Source organism: Oryctolagus cuniculus, chromosome 7 (assembly GCF_051225735.1).
Source record: "Oryctolagus cuniculus isolate XC-2025 breed Fujian yellow rabbit chromosome 7, ASM5122573v1, whole genome shotgun sequence".
In the NCBI taxonomy this organism is placed as follows: domain Eukaryota; kingdom Metazoa; phylum Chordata; class Mammalia; order Lagomorpha; family Leporidae; genus Oryctolagus; species Oryctolagus cuniculus.
Window position 1 is genome coordinate 154,573,886 of NC_142873.1, and position 27,324 is coordinate 154,601,209.

At 42.6% G+C, this 27,324-nt stretch overlaps 1 protein-coding gene across 3 annotated transcripts in view; it reads right to left on the reverse strand.

Annotated features, from left to right (window-relative positions):
• The window catches only part of SPEN (spen family transcriptional repressor), a 93,481-nt gene that overhangs the window by 58,863 nt on the left and 7,294 nt on the right, over positions 1–27,324 (reverse strand). The window contains exons 2-3 of one of the 3 annotated variants that reach the window (XM_051836528.3): positions 7,011–7,331; positions 3,668–4,144 (exon numbers count right to left, since the gene is read on the reverse strand). In XM_051836528.3, coding sequence (XP_051692488.3) covers positions 3,668–4,144; positions 7,011–7,331 — 798 coding nt within the window. Of the gene's footprint in view, positions 1–3,667; positions 4,145–5,757; positions 7,332–27,324 lie in introns of all 3 variants that reach the window. The other 2 variants (XM_051836529.3, XM_051836530.3) reach the window with 2 other exon arrangements.

Below are 27,324 nucleotides of genomic sequence, written 5' to 3' on the forward strand. Positions count from 1 at the left end.
TCAAATCACAGGCGGCAGCTCTACACACTGCGCCACAACACCGGCCCCTACAAATATTACTTTGAGGCCCATGTTGTGGCATAACAGGATGAGCCCCCACCTGCAATGCTAGCATCCCATATGGGTGCTAATTCATGTCCCAGTAGCTCCACATCTGATCCAGCACCCTGTTAATGCACCTGGAAAAGCAGTGGAAAATGGCCCAAGTTTTTGGGTCCCTGCACTCACATGGGACACCCAGATGAAGCTGTTGGCACCTGGCTTTGACTTGGCCCAGCCCTGACCATTGTGGCCATTTGGGAGTCAATCAGTGGATGGAAGATTGATCTCTCTCTCTCTCTCTAACTCTGCCTTTCAAATAAATAAATAAATCTTTAAATATATATATATATACACACACACACACATATGCACACACACGTTACACTTTCAGCTCAATATAATCACAGAGGAAAGGAAGACATCTTATGAAGGGCAGACTGAACCTAGGGACACGGATATGCACTAAACACCAGAGAATGTTAATTCTGTGCACTTGCTTCTATCACAATTTAATGACCAATCTTTTAGTCATCTCCAGCTATTTTGCTTTATCCTCTTTGTTAGCTAAGAATTTATCTAAATACTTTAACCATTAAACTGCTCTGAGAAAGGGAATATAATTCTGTGGTGTGCACAAAGATTATCTGGTCCTATTTCTTCCCACAGAATAGAACTGAAAGGCCCATCAGAAAAGGCCCTCCCAGAAGTTTCTTCTTACAGAACAGAACTGAAAGGCCTACGATTCACTTACACCAACAAAGTCCATTCTGTTTTTCATGAATCAGCATAGCCTGATTCTTAATACAATGTCCTTCCCAAGGCAGGCGTTCTCACAATCCAAATTTTCCTTCTCCAACTAAAATAACCATATTACCATAATCTGTGCCTTTCCTATTCCAAATCACCAGGTGCCTTTCTAAACCACAGATCTCAACAAGCTAGCTCCCTTCTAAAATTCTTTAACAGCTCTTCTCTTCATACAGGGTAAAACTTAAAATATTTTAGCATGATTACATCATTCTAAACTATTTGCTGTCCTCAAAACATTCTTCTCCCTACTGTATTTCCAGTGCGTTCCTTTTCTGTCAATGTTCCCTTTCTAGCCTAAAGTGTTTTTCAAAGTCTTGAGTACCCTTCATTAGCCCAAATGTCACTTCTCAGATCTCCCCAGCAGTCAAAATAACCTTTCTATTCCCCACTGTTATTAGGTTTAAACACCAGAGCTGCCCTTATGTAAGACCTGTCACATCACTGAAACTAGAAAGAACCAATAAGCTCTCTCCAAAGCCAGGAGCCAGGAGCCTCAAGCCTCCTCCAGGTCTCCATGGGGGCAGAGGCCCAAGGACTTGGGCCATCTTCTACTTTTGAAAGACAGTGAGACCTGGAGGAAGCTCCTGGCTTCAGATCGGTGCAGCTCCAGTCGTTGTGGCCATCTGGGGAGTGAACCAGCAGATGGAAGACCTCTCTCTGTCTCCACCTCTCTCTGTAACTCTGTCTTTCAAATAAATAAAGTAAATCTTTAAAAAAAAAAAGTCAATGAGTAAATATATATATACACTTATAGGGAAGGGCATTTACCGCAATGAAGACACTGGGAGGCTTGCATCCCCTATCAGAACGCCTGGTTTGAGTCTCTGCTACTCTGCTTCCAACCCAGCTTCCTGCTAACGCAGACCCTGGAAGGCAGCAGAGAATGCCTCAACTACGCAGGTCCCTGTCACCAGGGTGGCAGACCCACATTGAGTTCCTCTGGCTCTTGGTTTTAGCCTGACCCAGCCCCAGCTGTGACAGGCATTTGGAGAACGAACCTGCAGGTGGAAGATGTATTTGTCTCTCTCCTTCAAATAAGACATAAACAAAAATCCAAAATACATACATGTGTGCATAACCACCTATATTTTCCCAGTGCATCTTATCTAACTAAAAATATTAGAAACATACAGTGCTTTTTGTTATGTGAACAGGGATTAATATCAAATTCATCAAATTACCTCTGACTTCAAGCAGTTTAGCTTACAATTCTAAGGGCCATATCCCAAAAACCACTGTAAACTCTCACCAAAGTATAATACCACCCTCAAGGCCTTGTATTCAGTATTTCTCCTCCAACTTCAACACCTCCACAACAGGTTTTCCTTTCAACTAAATTTAACTTGATGGAATGCAGTGGCATCCCTTTAATGAGGCAGGTTTGGGGGAAATGACTGAAACTTGAGTGTTTTAGACTATTTTATGCTGGAGAAGTGGAACACAACAAGATCTTATACTGAGTTTATAGTGGTCAAAAAATTTCATCAACCATTTAACTAGACGATACTCACATACTAAATAAAATTAAGAGAAGTTAAGGGCTTTTATCCATATCACAGAGTTGTGATGAGCCAGAACTTAACTTTCTTTCTTTGCTAACCTAAATACTTACATCAGTTTAATATGCAACTATTTTCAGAATGCTTGAAATATATCTAGGCAGGCAGATAAATCCACAAAATGTTTCCATTTATCATTTTGAGTTAGAAAATTTGAGAAGTCTAAACAACTGAGCCATTCAATTACACAACCATTTGCTTTACTTCAATTAATTCTAAGCAGGAAATATGAAAAGAAAAATAAACTAGGCCTTTTAATCAGGTCATAGAATTTGTATCTAGTAAATTTAAAATATATACCACCTAAATTTAAAAATGGGACATCTGGGAGGAACAGATTAAATAACAGTCATTGGAAACTGAAAATGCTCAGACTATCAACAAGTGAAGTAGTAATAACAGCTGGCAATTAAGAGACAAATTCACTGAACATGAACATGAACTGGGTATCCAGGAAAGCACTTTAAATGCAGTTTTCATTTTAATCATAACTTTATAAAAATCTGTATATGAGATAGGAAAGGTGAGGCTAGGAGAGTATTAAGTAACTTGTCCAAGATTACTAAACGTATTCTAAACCATCTACTTAGAATTATAATTTCAAAATTCATATTCCTAACTTTCCTTGTTAAGTTTCCTTGCTAAGATAATTTCAATCTATTATTTTTATCTTAGAGTAAACCTTACTTGTAAAAAATAAAAATGCACAATTAAGAGTTTACACAACCTCAGAGAACAACAGAGTTCCAAATGCATTGAAAGAGTTTTTCAACCTGAGCTTACAAATTGGCTACCACCTTGATGTTAAAAATCAATTCAAATGTGTTCATAAGTTGATTTAGTAGTTGATAATAAACATTTCAACAATATATCCCACTAATACATATTTAACCAAAATAATAGAAATAAGTTGGTACTATACATCTAAGGCATTAAAAATTTTAAAGATACCACATTTTCAGAGACAAAAGATTTGCCTTACATCACTCTCTTCCTTTTTGGCAATTTAATGCTAATAATGAGTACCTGGAGGAGGAAACAGCATTTGTAAATCATCACATAGCTTCAGGTTACTTAACAGAATGGTTCATTCAATGGCCACATGCTAATCAAAGTTTCTGTACTCAGTACATATATGAGCCAAGATTACATTCTTTAAAATTAATACTACTAGTCAACAACCACCACCACGGATCACTGAGAATTGGGGAGAATTCAACAGCTCATTTGTGAACACCAAAGGCTGTTTAACCTACCTGTCACTGCTGGTACTACTGCTGCTGCTGATTGAATCACTACTGGAAGATCTACTCCTAGAGCCGCTGCCGCTAGGGGACCGTGTAGGTCTGGACGCTTGGCTAGCCAGTCTTTGAGGAGACTGATTTCTAGACTGGGATGAATGTGGTGACCGACTCCTGCTGTGCTGGTAATTCCGCTCTGGCCTTCTGCCTCGTACCTCCCGGGGAATGTCATCCCTGTAGATATCCCTGTGTACCACACTGGGCAGCGTAAACTGCTCCCGAGCCCTAGGTTCGTATCGGGGGTCATGAGCATCAAAGCGGTTTGGACTTCGACTCCGAGAAGTGTAATAGAGCCCATGCTGTAAAGTCCGCTCTCGAGGATCTCTATAGTAATCCTGATCGTAATGTCTTGTCCGATCAAATCCTCCCGTCCCCCGTTCATGGTGTCCATAGGCACTATGTTCATAAGCACGCTCCCTGTTATCTGAAGCCCTGCATTTAGGAGGGGGGGAAAAATATTTAATCAGACAGGAACAAGTAAAACTAAAAGCAAGTCATGCAAATATTCACTTCGACATTGCCTTTGAAACTGGTCATTCCCTGGACAGCATTAACCCACTTAGAAAGCAACTACTAACAAGCTTAGCATTTTACTGAACTCCAAAACTAATTTACACAGAGGAAAAATCACTGTTTTAAGTGTAGTTTGGGCTTTCATGACTTGTGTTCTGGATATCAGTTGCCCATTTTATTAGGATTTTCTGACTTGCATATAGAAGAATTCTGTACACCTCTTTTCTATTTTAAGTTGAACTGAGTAAGAGGTTGTCATTTTAACACGAAAGCGTTTTCACTTTCATCAGATTACTTGCAAATATATTTTGTGTCACATCTCCACACATTTTAACATAGACACGAAAGCCGCAATGCAATGTTCTGTAGTAGGAAGGACTTTCAAGGAAGTCCAGAAAAATATTTAAATGCAACCTTTTCTCATTAAGTTTAGACTGCTTAATTATACAGACTACACAAATTGCTGTGCCAAATTACATTTAATAAAAATGAAATTCCAAAAAACAATCCTACATGCTTAGGCTATCAAAATATTAGACTACCACATGCTATTCTATGTAAATTTAACAAAGAATAAGAGTTATTTTACCTCCTTATGCTACCAAACGCCACATAATTTTTTAAATGTCTATAATCTAATTTGTTAATGCATCTACTATTATCAATTAACTTCATTTAATTTAAAAGTATTTTAATAGGATATGAACATTTATCAACCTAAAAGTACAAGAAGTATTTTACACACTTGCAATTATGTGTTAATATTAAAAACTAATTCTAACTCTATAAAGAAATCTTAAGTGCTCTTTGGCTTCCAGAAATCAGCTACTGAGTTCCTAAAAGATCACTCAGCTTTAATTTCTCTTCAACCTCATCTCTAGATTAATCTATCAAAAGGGAATAAGAAATCATAAAAGATAAAGAATTAAAATATATTCAATGAAGAATATCTGGCAAAATCTTTAACAATTAAAACTATGTGCCCAATAGATGGCTAGATTTGAGATCTCTTCACATTCATTTTCTCTATTATTTCACAATTCCATCTTCCTAGGCTATTTTTTGCTTTCTTGATACCATTATGGAAAGAATTGGCATGGCAAAAAAGTTCAATCTTTCGGGCCAAATATATTAAATAACTTTCTCCTTTTTTATTTCTGCTATCCTGAAATCTGGATTAATTCAATGTCTAACAAGAGTTTCCATTGAGATTTAAGAGAAAATTTCATAAATAATTCATTTAGCATCCTATCAAATGTTAATCAATTAAAGTCATTATTAATGATATAACAAAAGCAATAGACAAAAGTTCTAGGAGAATTACTGTTACAGTTGATATTTTATAAATATGCAAAGTTCTTATCTATTAGGAAGAATACAGAAGGCAGGCACAAGGGCTAGCAGAGCTGAAATCTAATTGCTATCCTTTGATTCATCTATTAGTATCAAATACTTCTAGAGTTAGTGGGAAAAGAAAGAGTTTGACTTGGGTTAGGAGAGGGGCTAATATACACAGGTCAGGACATACCAACCTTTTCCAAGTGTGGAAACACGACCTATAATCCCAATTAAATCTAGGGAGAGAATTGTGAACATAACTTCCCCAATTTTGGCCCCTCTTATGGGGGTAATCCACCTTCTTAATGGGCAAGGGTGTCAAATGATATTTAGATGAACCACAAGAAAAAAATCTTAGTGACCAGATAAAATAATTCCACTGGAAGCAAGTAGTCCCAGACAAACTGTAATTCTCAAACCCCCAGACTTCTTTCTTGAGATAGTAGACAATTATAAATTGATCCACATTCATAAAAATCTCCAGTCCTAAGTGTGAATCAGGCAGCTGGCAGAAGAGGAAATATCCTGCAATTCCATCGAGCTCGCTGAGGGGACGACTGCTCGCCAGTTGTTTGCTTTTGTAGTCATCCAGCCCAGTCAATTTTGATTGCTGTATCCACAACTGATCATCACCATGTGTTCAAAACTAAAGTACCTTTAATTGGGCAGCAACTTGCATAAGAAATGAGATAGTAATCCTCTTCCCCTGGGCTAATGGAGTCTTGACAGGATGGCATCCCATACATTCCAGCAATTAGGAAAGAATGGCTATATTCCAGGATTTGGGAACGTCCAGCATCTCAATTTTCCCCAATTCCATCAAGGAGTATAATTCCAACACAGAAATTGTGTAGATCCAAAACAGGAAAATCAAGCATCACCTTCTCTCTTCATCCAAGTATATATCTCCATGTTAAATTATTGTTTGTAGAATCCAAATGGCTGAATCATTATGGTCTGTTAAATTTTTTTTGGTGACAATCCAATTCATTTGTAAATTTTATGTAGTGAAAACGAAGTAGCAGATACCAACTTCTATAATCATCTGTAAGCTGTAATACTCCAGAAATATTCCAAATAGTACAACCATATAAGCTGTAGCCAAATAGCTCCATCGGGCAGAAGGGATATATCCAAGGAACACCTTAATATTATCCAAGAGAAGGAATCATCTAGAAGACAGGTAACTCCAAAAATGACGCTGCCATGGGAAATCTTCCACCACTTTACATCTCAAGAGTAGATATCCAATCAGCTGCAGGAAATATCCTCTACGATTCCACAAGACACCAGCCAGTGAGACAGGGATCACTTCCGTTTCCAACCCAAAATAGGAAACATTGAGAATGCCCAAATTTTAAAATCCATCTGGGGCCCCTAAATACGAGTTTCTGTTTCTCACCATATCAAATACAAAATACCTGCCTACAGAAACCTTGGAACTTACCCATCAAGTCTCCGCTCATAACGTCCTTCTCGTGCATGAAGTGATGGTGGAGGGCCATAAGCAGGCCCTCCACCACCTCCTCTGAACCCAGAAACCTCTCTACTACGAGATGCTATGGAAACTGTATCATCCAATCCCCGAGCAGCACTCGGAATGGTGCCTGGTTCATTATAATCCGTGCGTAGGTCTCTATCTCCCATTTTGTTGACAGAGTTGTGAGCTTTCTGTGCACTTTTGATGTCCACAAAATCCACAAAGGCAGCCACTCCTCCTTCAGATCCCCTCTTGGGGAGGATTTTGACACTTTCCACACGGCCATATCTGGAAAAAATAAAGCAAATATTATTGCTGCATATCAATAATTTTCCAAAATGTGTCTTTAGAATGTTTCTTATTTTTAGTTAATTCACATTATTTATGTATACGTTAGAAGGCATAAAATGGCTCTCTTTTACACTTAGACTTTTCTCTCTAGGGCAAACATTTGTACCACATTCTTGTATTACTCTCATTTCTTAAATATATAAAATTTACAAAATTAACCTTAACCTTTCTAGAATACTCGGCTGAAATGAATCTCTCCAATTTTGGAGAATGGGTGTTTGCTCCACAACCTACATCAGAATGCCTGAATCTGAATGCCTGTTCTGTTCCCAAATCCAGTTTCCTGCTAGTGTGTACCCTGGGAGGCCTGGTGATGGCTCTGGTATTTGGATTTCTGCTACCAACATGGGAGAAACGGCTCCTGCCCTCAGCTTGGCCCAGCCATGGCAAATGAGGGCATTTGGAGAATGAACCAGCAGATGAGAGCTCTCCATGTCTGTCTAGCCATTTTTCTACCTCTCAAATAAATAAATAAATAAATAAATTTAAAGGTTTTGGGGAATTTTCACACTCTAAAATATTTTTCAAGTAAATTCCACAGTATTGTTAGTTAACTACAGTCACGATGCTATACACCAAATCCCGAGAAGAGAGTTCCTGAATCTTGAAAACAATCAAAGTAATTTTTAAAATCTTAAAAGATCTTTATTAAATAAAGACTAAATACACAAAGAAAATTTATAGGTTTAATTTTAATCTAACTCATTAAGTAATAAAATTCCTGGAAAAAAAAAAAGAGATGTTTTCAAAAATAAATTTAAAGGGGAGTGGGTACTGTGGCACAGTGAGTGAGGCCACCAGTGAGGACGCCACATCCAAGTGCAGGTTGGAGTCTGGGCCACTGTTTCCAACCCAGCTTCCTGCCAATGCAGCCTTGGATGCAGCAGATGCTGGCTCAAGTGTCTGGGCCCCTGCCATCCGTGTGGGAGAAGCGGATGGAGTTTCCTGGATTGTGGCTTCAGCCTCGCCCAGCCCTGGCTGCTGTAGGCATTTGAAAAGTGAACCAGTAGATTGAAGGGGTGTCTATTACTTTGCTTTTCAAGTAGATGAAAATAAACATTTTTAAACGTTTTTGTTATTTCATTTTCTTTTTCTAGTAGGCTAAAAACTGTCAAAAAGTATGGGGCCAATGCCATGGCTTCACTTGGTTAATCCTCCGCCTGCGGCACCGACATCCCATATGGGCGCGGAGTTCTAGTCCTGGCTGCCCCCTTCCAGTCCAGCTCTCTGCTGTGGCCCGAGAGGGCGGTGGAGGATGGCCCAAATGCTTGGACCCCCGCACCCGCTTTGGAGACCAGGAAGAAGCACCTGGCTGCAGATCGGCGCAGTGCCGGCTGTAGAGGCCATTTGGGGAGTGAACCGACGGAAGGAAGACCTTTCCCTCTGTCTCTCTGTCGATAACTCTACCTGTCAAATAAAAAAAATTAAAAAAAAAACTTCAAAAAGTAAACTTTAGGGCTGGTGCTGTGGCGTAACAGGGACCTACAGTGCCAGCATATCATGAGTCCCAGCTGCTCTACTTCCCACCCTGCTCCCTGCTAATGCAACCAGGGAAAGCAGCAGAGGATGGCCCCAGTGCTTACGACCCTGCTCCCACATGGAGACCCAGAGGAAGCTCTTGGCTCCTGGTTTCGTCCAAGCCTACCTAACACTGGGCATTGCGGCCATATGGGAAGTGAACTAGTGAATGGAAGATCTCGTGTGTGTGTGTGTGTGTGTGTGTGTGTAACTGCCTTTCAAATAAATCTTTTTTAAAATGTACCCTTTGCATAGAAATAAAATTACTTTTTATATCAAATAATAAATCTGAGAATCTTTTGATAGATCTTATGTTCTAGTTTTTATTCAAAAATGTATACTATGTAAAAATTTTCTATTACGTAGAAAAATTTTAGAGTCTTATATTCTGAATCACCTGTGAGAAATAAAGTCTGAAATCACTCAAAAATTCATGCAAATTCTGTTAATTTCATTAGCAATAATTATATTTCATATGTTTATAATTCAACAGTTTAGAAAGACGGGAATGGGGACCAGCGCTGTGGCACAGCTGATTAAAAATCCCATGTGAGTGCAGGTTCAAGTTCTGGCTGTTCCACTTCCAATCCAGCTCTCTAATGCACCTGAGAAAGCAGTAGAGGATGGCCCAAGTCCTTGGGCCCCTGAATCCACATGGGAAACCCAGAAGAAGCTCCCAGCTCCTGGCTTCAGATTGGCTCACCTCCAGCCATTGTGGCCATTTGGGGAGTGAACCAGTAGATGGAAGACCTCTCTCTCTGTGTGTCTCTGTAACTCTTTCAAATAAATAAAATAAATTTTTTTTAAAGGCAGGCACAGCACTTTTAAATACAGCATTCTTATCTGCTGACAATCTACAATCATAATTTTACGCTTTCCATGAAAAAACTCTGAAAGCAAAACTTTTTTATGTATACCCTAGTATTAAGTTCCACTCATTACAAAGAAAACATAATAGTAAAATTCAATTTCATCAGTAAATTGAACTAAAAGTATCAAAATAACCTGGTATAAATTAATAAATGAAATGATCTTTGTAATTTGGAAAAAAATTGCTAGAAACTAAAATAGTTTTTCTACACACAAAAAAAAACCCTTTCCTACATACTTGACAAAGGACTTGTATCTGGACTACAAGAAATCTTACAACTCACTCCATTTCTTTTAAATAGGCAAAAGAGTAATGCATAAACAGCAGAAGAGCACATGAAAAAAATGGCCAACATTATTAGTCATTAGGGAAATGCAAATCAGAACCACAAGACACCACACTTCACACACAAAGATGCCCAAAAAACCAGAGCGAACATCTAAAAACAAAAACAAAACAAACAAACAAACAAAAAAAAAAAAAACACAGAAAATCACAAGTATCAACAAGGATGTGGAAAAATTTAAATCTCAAGAACAACTGGTAAAAACATTCAGTGACCCACCAACTGTGGAAAAGTAGGCATTTCTTTAAAAACTTAGCACAGAAATACTCTATAATCCAGCAGTCCAAAAGAACTGAAAACTGCAATTCAGACACCTTTCTAGCATGATTGTGCAGCCTTACAATATTCAAAAGGTGAATAATCGGAAAATCCATAGGTGGATGAGTGTATAAACAAAATATGACACATACAAACAATGAAAATAGTAATCGATTACATCTCATTGTCCTATATGCAGGACAGGACACCTATAAAGACTGAGCAATAAATATACCACTTGTGGTAACTTTGAAATAATGTATCACTGAAATATTTGCAGAATTGAAAACTTGGGACTTAACAGATTAGGACATAAAGAAGTTCTTTTGCATGCGATAACATGGATAAACCTCAAAAACACTATGCTAAGTGAAATAAACCAGACACAGAGAGACAAATAGTCTATGATTCTATTACTGGAAGAGTCCAGAAGAGGCAAACTCAAAGAGAGGTTAACAATAACAAGAACTGGTAGAAGACAGGAATTGGGAGTTATTGCCCAATGAATAGTTTCTATCTGGGATGATGAAAACACTGAACATAGTGATGATGGTTATACATCATTTTGAATGTACTTAATACCACTCAATTGTATACCTAAAATGATTAAATGGAGGGCCCCAGTGAAGTCGCTGCTGTGATCTCAGAATCCTATATGGGAGTGCTAATTTGAAGAGTCACAGTTACTCCACTTCAGATCCAGCTCCTTGCTGATGCACCTGGGAAACGCAGTGGATGATGACCAAGTTTCTGGGTGCCTGCCACCCACCCAGGAGACTCAAATGGAGCTCTAGGCTCCTAGCTTAGGCCTGACCCAGCCCCAGGCCTTTGCAGCCATTTGAAGAATGAATCAATGAAGATCTCCCCTTCTTTCTTTCTGTCCCTGTCACACTGCCTCTCGAATAAATAAAATTTAAAAACTGATTAAAATGACACTGTGTATCTTGTACCCACTCCCCCCCACACAGCCCATCACCAAACCCAAATTCAAGTATACCTTTTTCTTATCCTTTAAAAAAGGGGGGGGGGGTGCTTTTCACCAAGATGGAGCTGAAGGCATAGAAGCTCCTGGGGTTAGCTTTGTGGCACAGCTGATTAAACAGTTGCTTTTAACACCAGCACTCCATGAGTGCCAGATGGAGACCTGGCTGCTCCTCTGCTAATACAGCTCCTTGCCACTGGGCCTGTGAAGGCGGCAAAAGACAGTCCAAGTACTTGGTCCCCTGTACCTACATGGAAGACCCAGGTGGAGTTCCTGACTCCACTACTGTGGCCATGTGGGGAGTGAATTGGCAGGCAGAAAGATGTGTTATTTGTGTGTGACACTCTGCCTTTCAAATAAATAAATCTTTTAAAAAAGAAGTCCCTGTACCCCCAAAGCACAGCTAAAGTTTACACAAATGCCAAGGAAACAGAGCTGAAAGGGCAAGCAACTGGTCACAAAAAAAGAGCTGAAAATCACCTACTTTCTTCTTTTTTTTTTACGATTTATTTATTTTGGCCGGCGCTGTGGCTCAATAGGCTAATCCACCACCTAGTGGCGCCGGCACACCAGGTTCTAGTCCCGGTCGGGGCGCCGGATTCTGTCCCGGTTGCCCCTCTTCCAGGCCAGCTCTCTGCTGTGGCCCAGGAAGGCAGTGGAGGATGGCCCAAGTGCTTGGGCCCTGCACCCCATGGGAGACCAGGAGAAGCACCTGGCTCCTGCCTTCGGATCAGCACGGTGCGCCGGCCGCAGTGTGCCAGCCGTGGCGGCCACTGGAGGGTGAACCAACGGCAAAAGGAAGACCTTTCTCTCTGTCTCTCTCTCTCTCACTGTCCACTCTGACTGTCAAAATATATTTATTTATTTATTTATTTATTTGAAAGGCAGAGGCACAGGCAGAGAGAGAGGTCTTCCATCCACTGGCTCATTCCTCAGAGGGCCATAACAGCTGGAGCTGCACCAATCTGAAGCCAGGAGCCAGGAGCCAGGAGCTTCCTCTAGTTCTTCCACGTGAGTGCAGGGGCCCAAGGACTTGGACCATCTTGTATGCTTTCCCAGGCCATAGCAGAGAGCTGGAATGGAAGTGGAGCAGCCAGGACTCAAATCAGCGACCACAGGGAACGCTGGCACTGCAGGCAGTGGCTTTACCACGGGTAAAGCACCAGCCCCATCACCTACTTTCTAGTGGGCATAGACACTATGTCTGCAGAAGCAACCCAAATAGCCTCAAAAAAGCATCTCCAACAGAAACAAGTTTGACCACTAGGCTATCATCAAGAAGTCGGACCACGGGATCTGCTATGCAGAAGGCAGCAGACAACCACACACAGGTTCATTATGGATGGTACACCCAACAACCACCAGATCAAAGAGGCTGTGAAAACGTGCTATAACACCAACACAGCTGAGGTCAATACCCTGATCCAACCTGATGGAGGGAAGGCAGCACATCTTCAGCTGGCCCTTAATTATGCTGCTTTGAATATTACCAACAAAACTGGGATCATTTAAACCACGTCCAGTTGGCTAATTATAAACACATGTTTTTTCATCATAAAAAAATAATCAGGGGTGGCATGGCACAGCGAGTTAAGCCACCTGTTTGCAAAGCCAGCACCCCATATCAGAGTGCTGGTTCAAGTTCTGATTGCTTTGCTTCCAACCCAGCTTCCGGCTAATATGCCTGGGAAGGCAGAAGATGGCCCAAATACTTGGGCCCCTGCCACCCAATGTAGGAGACATGGGGGGTAGTTTTTGACTCCTGACTTCAGCCTGTCCCAGCCTTAGCTGTTGCAGCCATTTAAGGAGTAAACCAGTGGATGAAAGACGTGTGTGTGTGTGTGTGTATGTGTGTGTGTGTGTTTGTAAGAGAGAGAACAGAAAACAGAGAGAGATTCTTTAAAATAAGTAAAGGGTGGGTATTTGGCCTAGCAATAAAGGGTGTTCACATCACCTAACAGAGGACCTAGGTTTGAACCCCAGCTTTGGCTCCCAATTCTGGCTCCCTGCTAATGCAGACTCTGAAAGTCAGCCTTCAAAGTCTCAATTATTTTGCTTCCTGCTACTCATATGAAAGACCTGGATTGAGTTTCCAGGACCCAGATTCACCTTGGCTCAGTTGTGACAGTTTTGGGTGTTTAGGGAACAACTTGGGTTCATGGCCTTTTCTCTTAAACAAAATTATTAAATTGCCAACTCGTAGGGTTAGAAATCAAAAAGCAATTAAAAAACAGTACTGGGTTGGGGCCGACACTGTGGTGTAATGGGATAAGCTGCTGCATGCAGTGCCAGCATCCTATATCAGTGCTGGTTTGAGTCCTGGCTGCTCCACTTCAGATCCAGCTCTTTGCTATAGCCTGGGTAAACAGTAGGAAGATGGCCCAAATCCTTGGGCTCCTACACTCTTGTGAGAGACCCAGAACAAGTTCCTGGATTTGGATTGGTGCAGCTCTGGCCGTTGCAGTCATCTGGGGAGTGAACCAGCAGGTGGAGGATCTCTCCCTCTTGCTGTCTCTGCCTCTGCCTCTCTGTAACTCAATTTCAAATAAATAAAATCTTAAAAAAAAAAAAAAAAGTACTGGGGCAGGGATTGTGACACAATGGGTTCAGCCATATCCATGTCACGGGGTACAGAAATGATGGCCCAAGTACTTGAGTCACCTCTAAAGTAATTATAATATCGAATGCACTGCAAATGCTATATATACTGTATCACTAAGAAAATAATGACAGGGCTGGTGCTGTGGTGTAGCGGGTTAACGCCTGGCCTGAAGCTCCGGCATCCTGTATGGGCACCGGTTTGAGATCCGGCTGCTCCACTTCTGATCCCGCTCTCTGCTGTGGCCTAGGAAAGCAGTGGAAGATGGCCCAAGTTCTTGGGCCCCTGCACCTACATGGGAGACCCGGAAGCTCCTGGCGCCTGGCTTCAGATCAGCGTAGCTCTGGCCATTGTGGCATGGACCAGCAGATGGAAGCTCTCTCATCTCTCTCTCTCTCTGCCTCTCCTTCTCTCTGTGTAACTCTGCCTTTCAAATAAGTAAATAAATAAATCTTTGAAAAAAAAAGAGAGAGATCACACCTGGAGGGCTGGTACTGTGATACAGTGGGTTAAAGCCCTGGCCTGAAGCGCCAGCATCTCATGTGGGTGCCAGTTCAAGTCCCCGCTGCTCCTCTACAGCTCTCTGTTATGTCCTGGGAAAGCAGTGGAAGATGGTCCAAGTCCTTGGGACCCTGCACCCACATGGGAGACCCAGAGGAAGCTCCTGGCTCCTTACTTCGGATCGGCTCAGCTCCGCCACTGGGGCCATCTGAGGAATGAGCCTGCAGATGGAAGATCTCTATATATGATTCTTTCAAATGAATAAAATAAATCTTAAAAAAAAAAATCACATCTGGAGGCTGGTGTTATGGCACAGTGGGTAAAGCCAACACTGGGCACCAGTTTGAGTTCCACCTCCAATCCAGCTCCCTGCTAATAATGTGCCTGGGAAAGCAGAGGAAGATGACCCAAGTCCTGGGTCCCCTTCTCTCACGTAGGAGACCTGGAAGAACCTCCTGGCTCCTGGTTTCAGTCTGGCCCAGCCCTAGACATTGTGGCCATTAGGGAAGTCAAGCGGCAGATGTGAGCAATCTCTCTCTCTTACTTTCCCTTTCAAATATATACTTAAAAAAAAAAAAGTCATATCTGCAGTGGGTGCCTTTTGGAACAGTCATTAAGACACTGCTTGGGGGGCCAGCACTGTGGCATAGTGGGTAAAGCCGCCACCTGCAGTGCCAGCATCCCATACAGGCGCCAGTTTGAATCTTGACCAAGTTCATTCTTCTCAAAATCAAGTGATCATTATATACAGACAGAATGAAAAGATCAAATAAGCATGCCATATGGGATAAAAAGAGTCTAAGAAATGACTATAAAGGGCCGGCACTGTGGCCTAACAGGTAAAGCCACCACCTGCAGTGCCAGCATCCCATATGGGCACCATGTTGAGACCCGGCTGCTCTACTTCCGATCCAACTCTCTGCTATGGCCTGGGAGAGCAGTAGAAGATGAGCCAAATTCTTGGGCCCCTGCACCCATGTGAGATATCCGGAAAAAGCTCCTGGCGCCTGGCTTTGGATCAGTCCAGCTCAGGCCATTGAGGCCGTCTGGTGAATGAAACAGTAAATGGAAGACCTCTCTCTCTCTCTGCATCTCTGTAACTCTTTCAAATAAATAAATCTTAAAAAACAGTGAATATAAAGTTTTGGTTCAGCTCTCTGTAACAGAACAGTAAGTGTTTATATTTTCACATTATAAAAAGATTCTAATTCATTTCTCTCCTGAAGTCAGTCATTAATGTATCTATTATAACCACAAAACTATCTGGAATATTGTAGTAACATTAACCACTTTATTACCTTTTTACAGCAAAGAAAATTTTATGAATCAATCCCCTTGATCTTATATTTAGATCAAAAGACTGGTTTCCCCTCTGTGTCAGACCTTTATTTTACTTCCTATTTCAATGACTGGGAATATTTCAGGTAGGCCAAAAGCAGAATTTTGAGAAAAATAATTTAACAACATTAAATTAAGAGTAGGCCACATTTTTTCTATATGATCACAATTCAACTTTTAGAAACGATTATTGGAAAATATAACAAAAATAGTTCTTTTTTAACCATTTTAAAGTACACAAGTCACAATTTTAAAATCAGTCAAGGCTGTCATTAATATAACAGAAGATATTAAAGGAGTGGGCACCATGATGCATTGGGTTAAGCCACAAATTGGGATGCCACCGTCCCCTATCAGAGTGCCAGGGATTAAGTCTCACCTCCAAATGTAATCCAACTTCCTGCTAATGTGCCTGGGAGGTAGCATACAACAGCCCACATAACTGAGCCCCTGCCATCAAGTGGGAGACCTGAATGGAATTCAGGACTCCTAGCTTCAGCCTGGCCCTGCTCTGGTTGTTGGGGACTTTGTGGAGTAAACCAGCAGTCGAAATTCTCTGTCTACCTCTCTTTTCTGTCACTCTGCTTTTCAAATAGGTAGATATTTGAACTTTTTCAACAATTATCCAGCAAGTCCTAGAAATTTAAAAACCTGGGGTCGTTGTGGCATAGCAGGTAAAGCTGTGATGCTAGTATCCCATATGGGCACCAGCTTGAGTTCCAGCTGCTCCACTTTCAGTCCAGCTCCCTGCAAATGTGCCTGAGAAAGCAACAGAAGATGGCCCAAGTCCTTGGGCGCTTTCTGAGACCCTGGAAAAAGCTCCTGGCTTTAGACAGACTCAGCTCTGGCTGTCACGGCCATTTGGGGAGTGAATCTATGGATGAAAGATCTCTCTCTCTCTCTCCTCCCTCCCTCCCTTTCTCTTTCTCTCTCTCTATATAACTCTGCCTTTCAAATAAATAAATAAATCTTTGAAAACAATAGCTAACTAACATGACAAAAATTAAGTTAATGGTTTCATTCTATCAAGGGCACATATCAAAAGTAGACATTAGCCCATAGAATGGGAGAAAATATCCCCAAATTAAATATCTGATAAGGAACTCTTCACAGCTCAGCCATGAGAAACAAAAAATCCAGGTTTTTAAATGAGCAAAAACTATAATTGGACATTTCTCCAAAGATATACAAATGGCCAATAAACACATAAAAAGATGCTTAACAACATCATCAAGGAAAGATAAACCAAAAACCACTGAGGTATCACTTCACACTCACTAAATAGAAAAAAAAAAGACAATAACAGCTGATGAGGATGAAGAGAAACCCGACCCTCATACATTACTGATGAGACTGTAAAACAGAACAGCCAATTTGGAAAAAAGTTCCTCAAAATGTTACAGAATTTCATATAATTATCAGCAATTCTAGAGCTTAGGAATATACTCAAAAGATTAAAGATATATGGTTACATAAAAACATGCACATAATTCATGTCAAAAAATTGAAAAAGGCCAAATATCCATCAACTAAGGAATGGATAAAACATGTGACAGTCCATAAAACTGAATATTGTTCAGCAAAAGAGGTTCTCATATATGCTGTAATGGTGAACTGTGAAAACATGCCAAGTGAAACAAGCCAGTCGTCGGGGTTGGCGTTGTAGCACAGTGAGTAAAGCTGCCGTCTGCAATGCTGGCATCCCGATTGGGCGCCAGTTCGAGTCCCAGCTGCTCCACTGCTGATACAGCTCTCTGATACGGCCTGGGAAAGCAGTAGAAGATAGCCCAAGTCTTTGGGGCCTTGCACCCACATGGGAGACCGGGAAGAAGCTCCAGGTTCCTGGCCCACCTTCAGCCACTGACAGCCACTTGGGGAATAAACCCAGGATAGAAGAGCTCACGCTCTCTCTAACTCTGTCCTTCAAATAAATAAAATAAATCTTTGAAAAAAATTTAAAAAAAGAAGCCAGTCACATATCACATGATTCTAAATATACAAAAATTCAAACTTGGTCAATCCATAAAATTCAAGTAGATTAATGGTTGCCAAGGACTGAAGAGAAAATGGAAAGTGACTGCTAATAGGTACAAAGTTTCATTTTAGGGTATAAAAATTTCTGAAATTAGTAACGATGGCTGCACAACTCTAAATATATGTAGAACAGCTGAACTGTGAAGCGGGCACCGCAGCATGGTGGCTAAGCTTCCGCCTGCGGCCCGGGTTCATGTCCCTGCTGCTCCTCTTCCAATTCAGCTCTCTGCTAAGGCCTAGGAAAGCAGTGGAAAATAGCCCAAGTTGGGCCCAGACGTGGGAGACCCAGAAAAAGCTCCTGGCTCCTGACTGGCCCAGCTCAACAGATCTGTGGAGTGAACCAGTGGATAGGAAGAGCTTTCTCTGTCTCTCCCTCTCTCTGCCTAAACTCTGCCACTTAAATACATACATAAAATCTTTAAAAAATAGGGAGTGCAGTGGAGGATGGCCCAAGTGCTTGGGCCCTGCACCCCATGGGAGACCAGGAGAAGCACCTGGCTCCTGCCATTGGATCAGCGTGGTGCGCCTGCCGCAGCATGCTGGCCATGGCAGCCATTGGAGGGTGAACCAACGGCAAAGGAAGACCTTTCTCTCTCTCTCTCTCTCTCTCTCTCTCTCTCTCACTGTCCACTCTGCCTGTCAAAAATAAAATAAATAAATCTTTAAAAAAATAATAAAACCTGAATTGTACACTTCTGCACAAATTGCTCCTTTTCTCTGCCATTTTGATGAGGTTATCAGACTCTTCCTCACTATGTCTTTTCACAAGACTTTTTTTTCTAAAGATTTATTCTATTTATTTGAAAGGCAGAGACAGTAAGAAATCTTCCATCCACTGGTTCACACCCCCTCCCCCAAATAACCACAATAGTTGGGGCTGGGGTAGGCTGAAGTCAGGAGCCAGGAACTCCATCCAGATCTCCCAAGTGAATGCAGTGGCCAAGCAGCTGGGACACCCTCTGCCACCTTCCCAGGGAGCTGCATCAGAAACAGACCAGCCATCCCCACACCAGGATTCTGATATGGGATTCAGTGTCGCAGGTGGCAGCTTAACCCATTACGTCACAATGCCAGCCCCAAGACGTTTAAAATCAAGAGATTCCTGGCCAAACAAAAAATGCCCCATTCCCCAATGGATTCAGATGAAAACCGATAACAAAATCAGGTACAACTCCAAAACAAGACATTGTTGAAGAACCAGGCTGTGTCTGTGAGGAACTGCACTTCGGCTCACAAATGTATTTATGCTGTATCAAGGATACCATCTTCCTAACCACACCATGCAGAGATGTCACCACTGTCTGCAGAACTGGACTTGTTTAACTGGGGATGTGACTTGTGGGTTTGTTCAGTAATAAATATGTGAAACATTTTCGGGGAAAAAAAGTTAATTTAAAAAGGAGAAAAATTATGACTATCACTGTACCTGAACAACAACAAAACAACTTGTCACATTTAGAGACAAGCTTCTACCTTATCTCATCGTAAATCAGCTGCAGGCCACATTTCCTATAACCAGGCAACCTGGGAAGGCATTTTCTATTTCAACCACACCTGGCTGGAAGGTAACTGATTGCTAATGATAGCCCAAAATCTGCTATTTTTGTTTCATGGTGATACAGATCCTTTCTGGAAATTTATTTGAAATGAATTTATATATAAAAGAGTCATAAACTGTCCTTAAATAACTAACGTATTCCTCCTTTAGTCTAAGTACAAATAATACTAAATATTGCAAAAAAAAAAAAAGTCAGAATTCCTGATGCCAGCAACAGGCAGTGAAGCACAAAGCCCTAATCTCATTATAAAAAAAGTTACTACCTTGAGATATTTCTCTACCTGGAGGGATGGGGAAAGGAAGGAGGGAAAAAAAGGGATGGAGGGGTGACAAGAGGATTTTTAATAGTTTGCTGATTTCTGTTATCTCTCTGGCAAAAATAAATAAAAATAAAAATAAATATTGAGTTGTTACATAAATCTTGCGACTAGGAAAGATTTGGCATAATGTAAAATCTCTAAGCCATAAAGAAAAAGACCATATAAATCAAGCCAAATAAAAATGTCAAATCCTATATAGAAAATATTAAAAGATAAATGGATAAAAATACTTGCAATACAGAGAAGTGATTTCCTAAGAACAAAGTTCTATTTTTTTTTTTATTTATTTATTTTTTTGACAGGCAGAGTGGACAGTGAGAGAGAGAGACAGAGAGAGAAAGGTCTTCCTTTGCCGTTGGTTCACCCTCCAATGGCCGCCGCTGCAGCCGGCGCACCGCGCTGATCCTGGCAGGAGCCAGGAGCCAGGTGCTTTTCCTGGTCTCCCATGGGGTGCAGGGCCCAAGCACCTGGGCCATCCTCCACTGCACTCCCTGGCCATAGCAGAGAGCTGGCCTGGAAGGGGGGCAACCGGGACAGAATCCGGCGCCCCAACCGGGACTAGAACCCGGTGTGCCGGCGCCGCAAGGTGGAGGATTAGCCTATTGAGCCACGGCGCCGGCTAAGAACAAAGTTCTTACAAGACAGACACCTAAGCAACAGGCCAAAACCAAAACAGAAAGTCTTTAAAAATATATACTCATATACAAATGGCAAACCAAAAAACATAATCTCAAAAAAATTGCTCAGCTGGGGCCCGCGCCATGGCATAGTGGGTAAAGCTAACGCCTGCAGTACCGGCATCCCATATGGGTATCAGTTTGAGTCCCAGCTGCTCCTCTTCCTATCCAGCTCCCTGCTGATGCCCTGGGAAACTGGTAGAAGAGGGCTCAAGTCCCTGGGCCCCTACACTTGTGTGGGAGACCTGCAAGAAGCTCCAGCCTCCTGGCTTCGGATCAGCCTGGCTCCAGCTGTTGCAGCCATGTGGGGAGTGAACCAGCAGATGGAAGATTTTCTCTCTCTGCCTATGCCTCTCTGTAACTCTTTCAAATAAATAAATCTTTTTTTTTAATTGCTCAACTTCATTCAGAATTTTAAAAACCCAGATTTTTGAAATGATACCATGTAAAACAAAGACCAAAAATTTTAATAATACCTGTTATGGCCAGAATATAAAAAATAGGTACTTTCATAATAATGTTTACAGAAATACAAATTAGAGAACCTCTCAGGAAGACATTTGACAGTACCTGTTATAAACTAAGTCACACACCTAGAAACCTGCTTCATAATTTATAATTATAATTTATAATTTACATATATATATAGTTGTGCATGTCTGCAAGCTGTTCAAGACTGCTTACTGCAGTGGACCTTTTTTTTTTTTTTTTTTTTTTGATAGGCAGAGTGGACAGTGAGAGAGAGACAGACAGAGAGAAAGGTCTTCCTTTGCCGTTGGTTCACCTTCCAATGGCCGCTGCAGCCGGCACAACGCGCTGATCCAATGGCAGGAGCCAGGTACTTATCCTGGTCTCCCATGGGGTGCAGGGCCCAAGCACTTGGGCCATCCTCCACTGCCTTCCTGGGCCACAGCAGAGAGCTGGCCTGGAAGAGGGGCAACCGGGACAGAATCCGGCACCCGAACCGGGACTAGAACCCGGTGTGCCGGCGCTGCAAGGCAGAGGATTAGCCTAGTGAGCCGCGGCGCCGGCCCTGCAGTGGGCCTTCTAACAGTAAAAATGAAAGCCACCACTATTCTACTTGCTGTCTCTATGAGGTGACTGCTCTAGGTATGTCAAGTAAATAGGTCATACTATATTTGTCCCTCTGTCAAGGGCTCATTTCACCTAGCAAAGTTTCTTCAGTTTATCCACACTGAGCATGTGTCAGAACTGGCTTCCTTTCTAAATCTGAAAGATAATCTATCTCATGTAATCTGTTTAACATATATCTGATAAACACATTTTGTCTATCTTTTGGTGATGGATACTGGTTTGCATCGACCTTGTGGCTATTGCAAATAAGTTGTCATAAACATAACAGATTACATTTTTATGACTTCTAATTAGAAAGAGTTTAAGAAAACTTGAAAACTGAGAATAAGCGTAATTCAACCTATAAACTATACCCCTTCTCTGTTTCCTGAATTCATGGTGACTGCCTAGCTTCCTGTACCTGAACACTTGATAAATGTGACTTTGGAAAATGCTTCTGTTCTCAGTAAAGCCCTGAGTGTGAAATTATTCAGAGCACAGCCAGGCACCATTACTTAAGAGAGGAAAACATCTTTATAAAAAAATCCTTTTAAAAAAGTTTACTTATTTGAAAGGCAGAGTTACAAAGAGAGAGGGAGCAATAGAGATCTTCCAAATGTCTGCAGCAGTCACGAGGGCTGGGCCAGGGCCAGGCCAATGCCAGGAGCCTGAAACTCCATCTAATCCCCCACATGGGTGGCAGGGGTCCGTGCTCTCAAGCCATCTTCCACTGTTTTCCCAGGTACATTAGCAGGGAGCTGGGCTGCAAGTGGAGCAGCAAGGACTTGAACCAGTGCTTATATGGGATGCCAGTGTTGCAAGCAGCAGCTTAACCTACTGCACCACAACACTAGACCTAGAAAAATAATTTTTTATATAGTGCCATACACTGTATAAAAAACAATTTTATACAAACATTTTATGCAGATTTAGTAGGAAACAATTTTGTAAATGATTTTATATGAGACATATGCATCCCATGTCAGAATGCTGGTTCAAGTCTATGATACTCTGCTTCCACTCCACTTTCCTGCTAATGCGCCTGGGAAGGCAGCAGAGGATGGCCCAAGGACTTGTGTTCCTGCCCACCACATGGAAGACCCAGACAGAGCTCCTGGATACTGGCGTCAGCCTGGCTCAGCTCCTGCTGTTGAAGCCATTAGGGGAGCAAAGCAGCAGATGGAACATCTTTCTCTGTCTCTGTCTCTTCTCTCTGCAATTCTACTTTTCAAATAAATAAAATTAAAAACCTTTTAAAAAATAATAAAACTTGGCCGGCGCCGCGGCTCAACAGGCTAATCCTCCGCCTAGCGGCGCCGGCACACCAGGTTCTAGTCCCGGTCGGGGCTCCAGATTCTGTCCCGGTTGCCCCTCTTCCAGGCCAGCTCTCTGCTGTGGCCAGGGAGTGCAGTGGAGGATGGCCCAAGTGCTTGGGCCCTGCACCCCATGGGAGACCAGGAGAAGCACCTGGCTCCTGGCTTCGGATCAGCGCGATGTGCCAGCCGCAGTGTGCCGGCTGCGGCAGCCATTGGAGGGTGAACCAATGGCAAAAGGAAGACCTTTCTCTCTGTCTCTCTCTCACTGTCCACTCTGTCAAAAATAAAAATAAAAAAATAAAAAAGAAAGGGGCAAGAGCAATGAGAGGGAGGAAGAGAGAAACAGAGAGGCAAGTAGGGCCACAAAACTTTTAGCTGAGATACCACATAAAGTGAGAGGTTGACATCCAAATAAATGCAGCAATGATTCCTAATATTATTCCTGAGAAATGAACGCCCTTCTCACTACCACCTCTTCTGCATGACTCAGCATACGATAAAGTTCATACTGATCCAGTGATTAAGCCCAGGCCACAGGGAAAGTTACAATGCAAGAAGAAGTAGAAAACCAAACTAAAATCTTACAAGTGAGGCTGCTTTAAATGGCACCGCAAGTAGGCTGTCCATTCAACCACAATTTGCCTCTTAGGAGAGAATAGGGCAAAAATACACAAGTTACTCGTGGCCCCACCATCTTTCCCTTTCTTTGCCCCCTCTGCTCCAAGAGAGTATAGACAAAGGATGTCATGCAGGGGCAACAGGGTCAATGCACCCAGATGTAGCAGAGGAGGAAGCAGAGCAGTAGGATAATAGTTACATGAACACAAAATTGAGCAACTGGTAAAGGTATGAATAATGGGGGGCCGGCACTGTGGCACAGTGCCTTAAAGCCCCAGCTTGCAGTCCCGGCATCCCATATGGGCACCGGTTCAAGCCCCAGCTGCTCCTTTTACAATCCAGCTCTCTGCTACGACCTGGGAAAACAGCAAAGATGGCCCAAGTGCTTGGGCCCGTATACCCACGTGGGAGACCAGGAAGAAGCTCTTGGGTCCCGGCTTCAGATCAGCTCCACTCTGGCCATTGTGGTCAGTTGGGGAGTGAACCAGCAGAAAGAAGACCTTTCTTTCTCTCTGGCTCTACCTCTCTTGGTAACTCTCTTTCAAATGAATACGAATTTGGGAAAAAAAGAAAAAGAAAAGGAAGAACAAATAATGGGAAACAGACTGGGAGTCAAGTTTCTTGCTGTCTGAGAAGGGATTTACAAACAAGGAAATGGGGAGGTTAGAAAGAACTCATGTACTAGAATATACATGAACCCAGAGTTTGAAATCATGTGACTCAGAGGTGTATGTTCATGTAACACACACAGCTCTGCAGCAATAGGCAAACTGAGGACCCAGATCTTGGTTTGCTTTCAAAAAAAAAAGAGAGAGACAGCATGCAAGCACTAGAGAGCACACTCCCTCACATCCACAGTTCATTCCCCAATGCCTTCAACTGCCCTGGGCCGGAGGCTAAAGCCCAAGCTAGGAATCCAAGCTGTATCTCCTGCAGAGCTGGCAGGAACCATCACCACTGCCTCCCATATTTTGCATTAGCAAGAAGCTGGAATCAGGACTCAAACCCAAGCACTCCAATACGGAACACCAGCATCATCCATCCCAAGTCTTTTTTTTTTTTTTTTTAAGATTTACTTTATTTAAAAATTTACTTATTTTTTTTGACAGGCAGAGTTGGAGGGAGGGGGTGGAAAGAGAGAGAGAGACAGACAGACAGACAGACAGACACACGGATGGACAGGTCTTTCATCTGCTGGTTCACTCCCCAAATGGTCACAAAGGCCAGAGCTGTCGTTGCAAAGCCAGGAGCCTGGCGCCTCCTTTGGGTCTCCATGCAGGTGCAGGGGCCCAAGGACCTGGGCCATCTTCCACTGCTTTCCCAGGCCATAGCAGAGAGCTGGATCAGAAGTGGAACAGCCAGGACATGAACCAGCACTCATGAGATGCTGGCTGCAGGCAGCAGCTTTACCAGCTTTGCCACAGCACTGGCCCTCATTTTTTTTTTTAAGGCAGCATTTATAGATAGGGAGAGAGAGATCTTCCAGCTGCTGGCTCACTCTCCACATGGCCGCAACAGCTGGAGGTGGTCTAGTCTGAAGCCAGGAGCTGGAATCTTTGGGGTCTCCCATGTGGGTGTAGGGACCCAAGAACTTGGGCAATCTTCTGCTGCTTTCCCAGGCATGTTAGTGGGGAGCAGCCGAGACTCAAACTGGCACCCACATGGGATGTTGGCATTGCAGGCGGCAGCAGCTTTACCTGCTACACCACAGCACTGGCCCTGTTGTGTAGAGGGTAGAGCCACCAACTGCAGTGCCGGCATCCCATATGGGTGCCAGTTCAAGCCCTGGCTGCTCCACTTCTGCTCTGGCTCTCTGCTATGGCATGGGAAAGCAGTGGAAGACGGTCCAAGTGCTTGGGCCTCTGCACCCATATGAGAGACCTGGAGACCCAGAGGAAGCTCCTGGCTTCAGATTGGCCAGCTCTAGCCATTGTGGCCATTTGAGGAGTGAACTAGAGGATGAAACACCTCTGTAACTCTTTCAAATAAATGAATAAATATTTAAATATCTACTGTATAAAGTAAGATTGGCTCCATGTTGACACAGAATTTTGAAGTATTTAAGACAAAATTTTTTTAATGATTTACTTTATTTGATAGGCAGAGTTAAAAGGTGGGGAGGGAAGGTGTGTGTGCAAAGATAGAAAGTGATGTCTTTGATCCACTGGTTCACCCCTCAAATGGCTGCCATGGCTATGACTGGGCCATGACTGAGACCTAGGAGCTTCACCTGGGTCTCCCAAATGGATACAAGGGTCCAAGCATTTGGGCCATCTTCTGCTGCTTTCCCAAGAGCATCAGCAGGGAGCTGGATCAGAAGCACCACAAAATTCAAACAAAATTTAAAACATGTTTACCAACACCCAGGAGAGCACAATCAAACCACATCCAAGAACACAACTAATGAAAACTAAAGCATAACCAATCACACCTTGGATCTAGACGATGAAGGACTGATCTGTGTGACGCCTACATCCCTTAACCAAATGCCTTGGTCAAGTACCAGGTCTGCTCCTGATTCCAGCTATCTGCTAATGTGTGCCAAGGGAGGCAGTAGTGATGGCTCAAGTACGTGGGCCCCTGCTACTCATGTGGGAGACCTGGATGGAGTTTCTAGATTCAGGCTTCAACCTGGTCCAGTCCCTGGCTGTTGGGGGTATTTGGAGAGGAGAGTGAAGCAACAGAAGGCAGATCTGAGAAAGAAAGAGACAGAGACCGGGGGGGGGGGGGGTGGGGGGGGGTGGTGGTGGTGGGGGTGAATGAATGAATACCTGGCCCTCCAGAGCAGACATGGCACTATCAATCAGAATTTAAGATAGTCTGTGAAATCTGCTACTATGGACACCCAGGGAATTCACCAAAGGCTCTGACTGACTCATTGCTAACTTCCTTGCAAGGGGAGGATCAATGTCTGAAACTCTCCAAAGACATACTCTGTCTCTCTTGGACTTACCTGTTCATTAACCTTATTTTCTTCTTTCTTACTATATGTGTTAAATAACATGACACACATATTAGTTAATATATGGAGGCCATCGCTGTGGCACAGCAGGCTGGACCAACACCTACAATACCAGCATCCCATACAAGCACCAGTTATAGTTCCAGCTGCTTCACTCCCAATCCGGCTCCCTGCTAAGGTGCCTGGGTAAGCACTGGAAGGTGGCCCAAGTACTTGGCCCCTGACACCAAGTAAGAGACCTGGATGGAATTCCAGACTCCTGGCTTTGGCCTGGGCTCAGCACTGGCCATTGCAGCCATTTGGGGAGTGAACTAGTGGATGGACGATCTCTCTCTCTCTCTCTCTCTCTCTCTCTCTCTCTCTCTCACCCTTGCCTTTCAAATAAGTAAATAAATCTTAAAAAAAAAAAAAGTATATGGCTGATGTATACTAGAGACCGCTATGACATCACATCGCTTACCAATTCGACCCCATCACTAATGAATGAAATGGAGAGCACCTGAAGTGACTGCATATCCAGTGAAGCCCACAAAGCTCACAGCTAAATTAACGTGATTCATTAAGAAAGCTCGACACTGTGGAAAGATACAATTCATACAAAGGACCTACTTCTTATAAACAGGATCTGCTCATGACACCCACACTAAACAAACCAGGGTTTCTTGGAGAAATGACTGATTTCAGGACTGGGACAAGTAAAATACAAAAAGAGCTTCTGTTGTGCCAGGAATGAAGAAATATCCAAAATGATGGGAAGATACCACAGAGAGTTGGTTTAAAGAGTTCCCACCAGTCAAGTCTAGGATGATTTTAATATCAAAATAAATAAGCACAGGATTAAGTCCCAAAGGGAGGAAAAACAGGGAAAATGACTCAAAGGAAATTAGTTAGTTCTTGCCTATGTAGAATAAATGTAGGAGGAATCACAGTAAGAATCACCATCTGGCAGCAATCACAG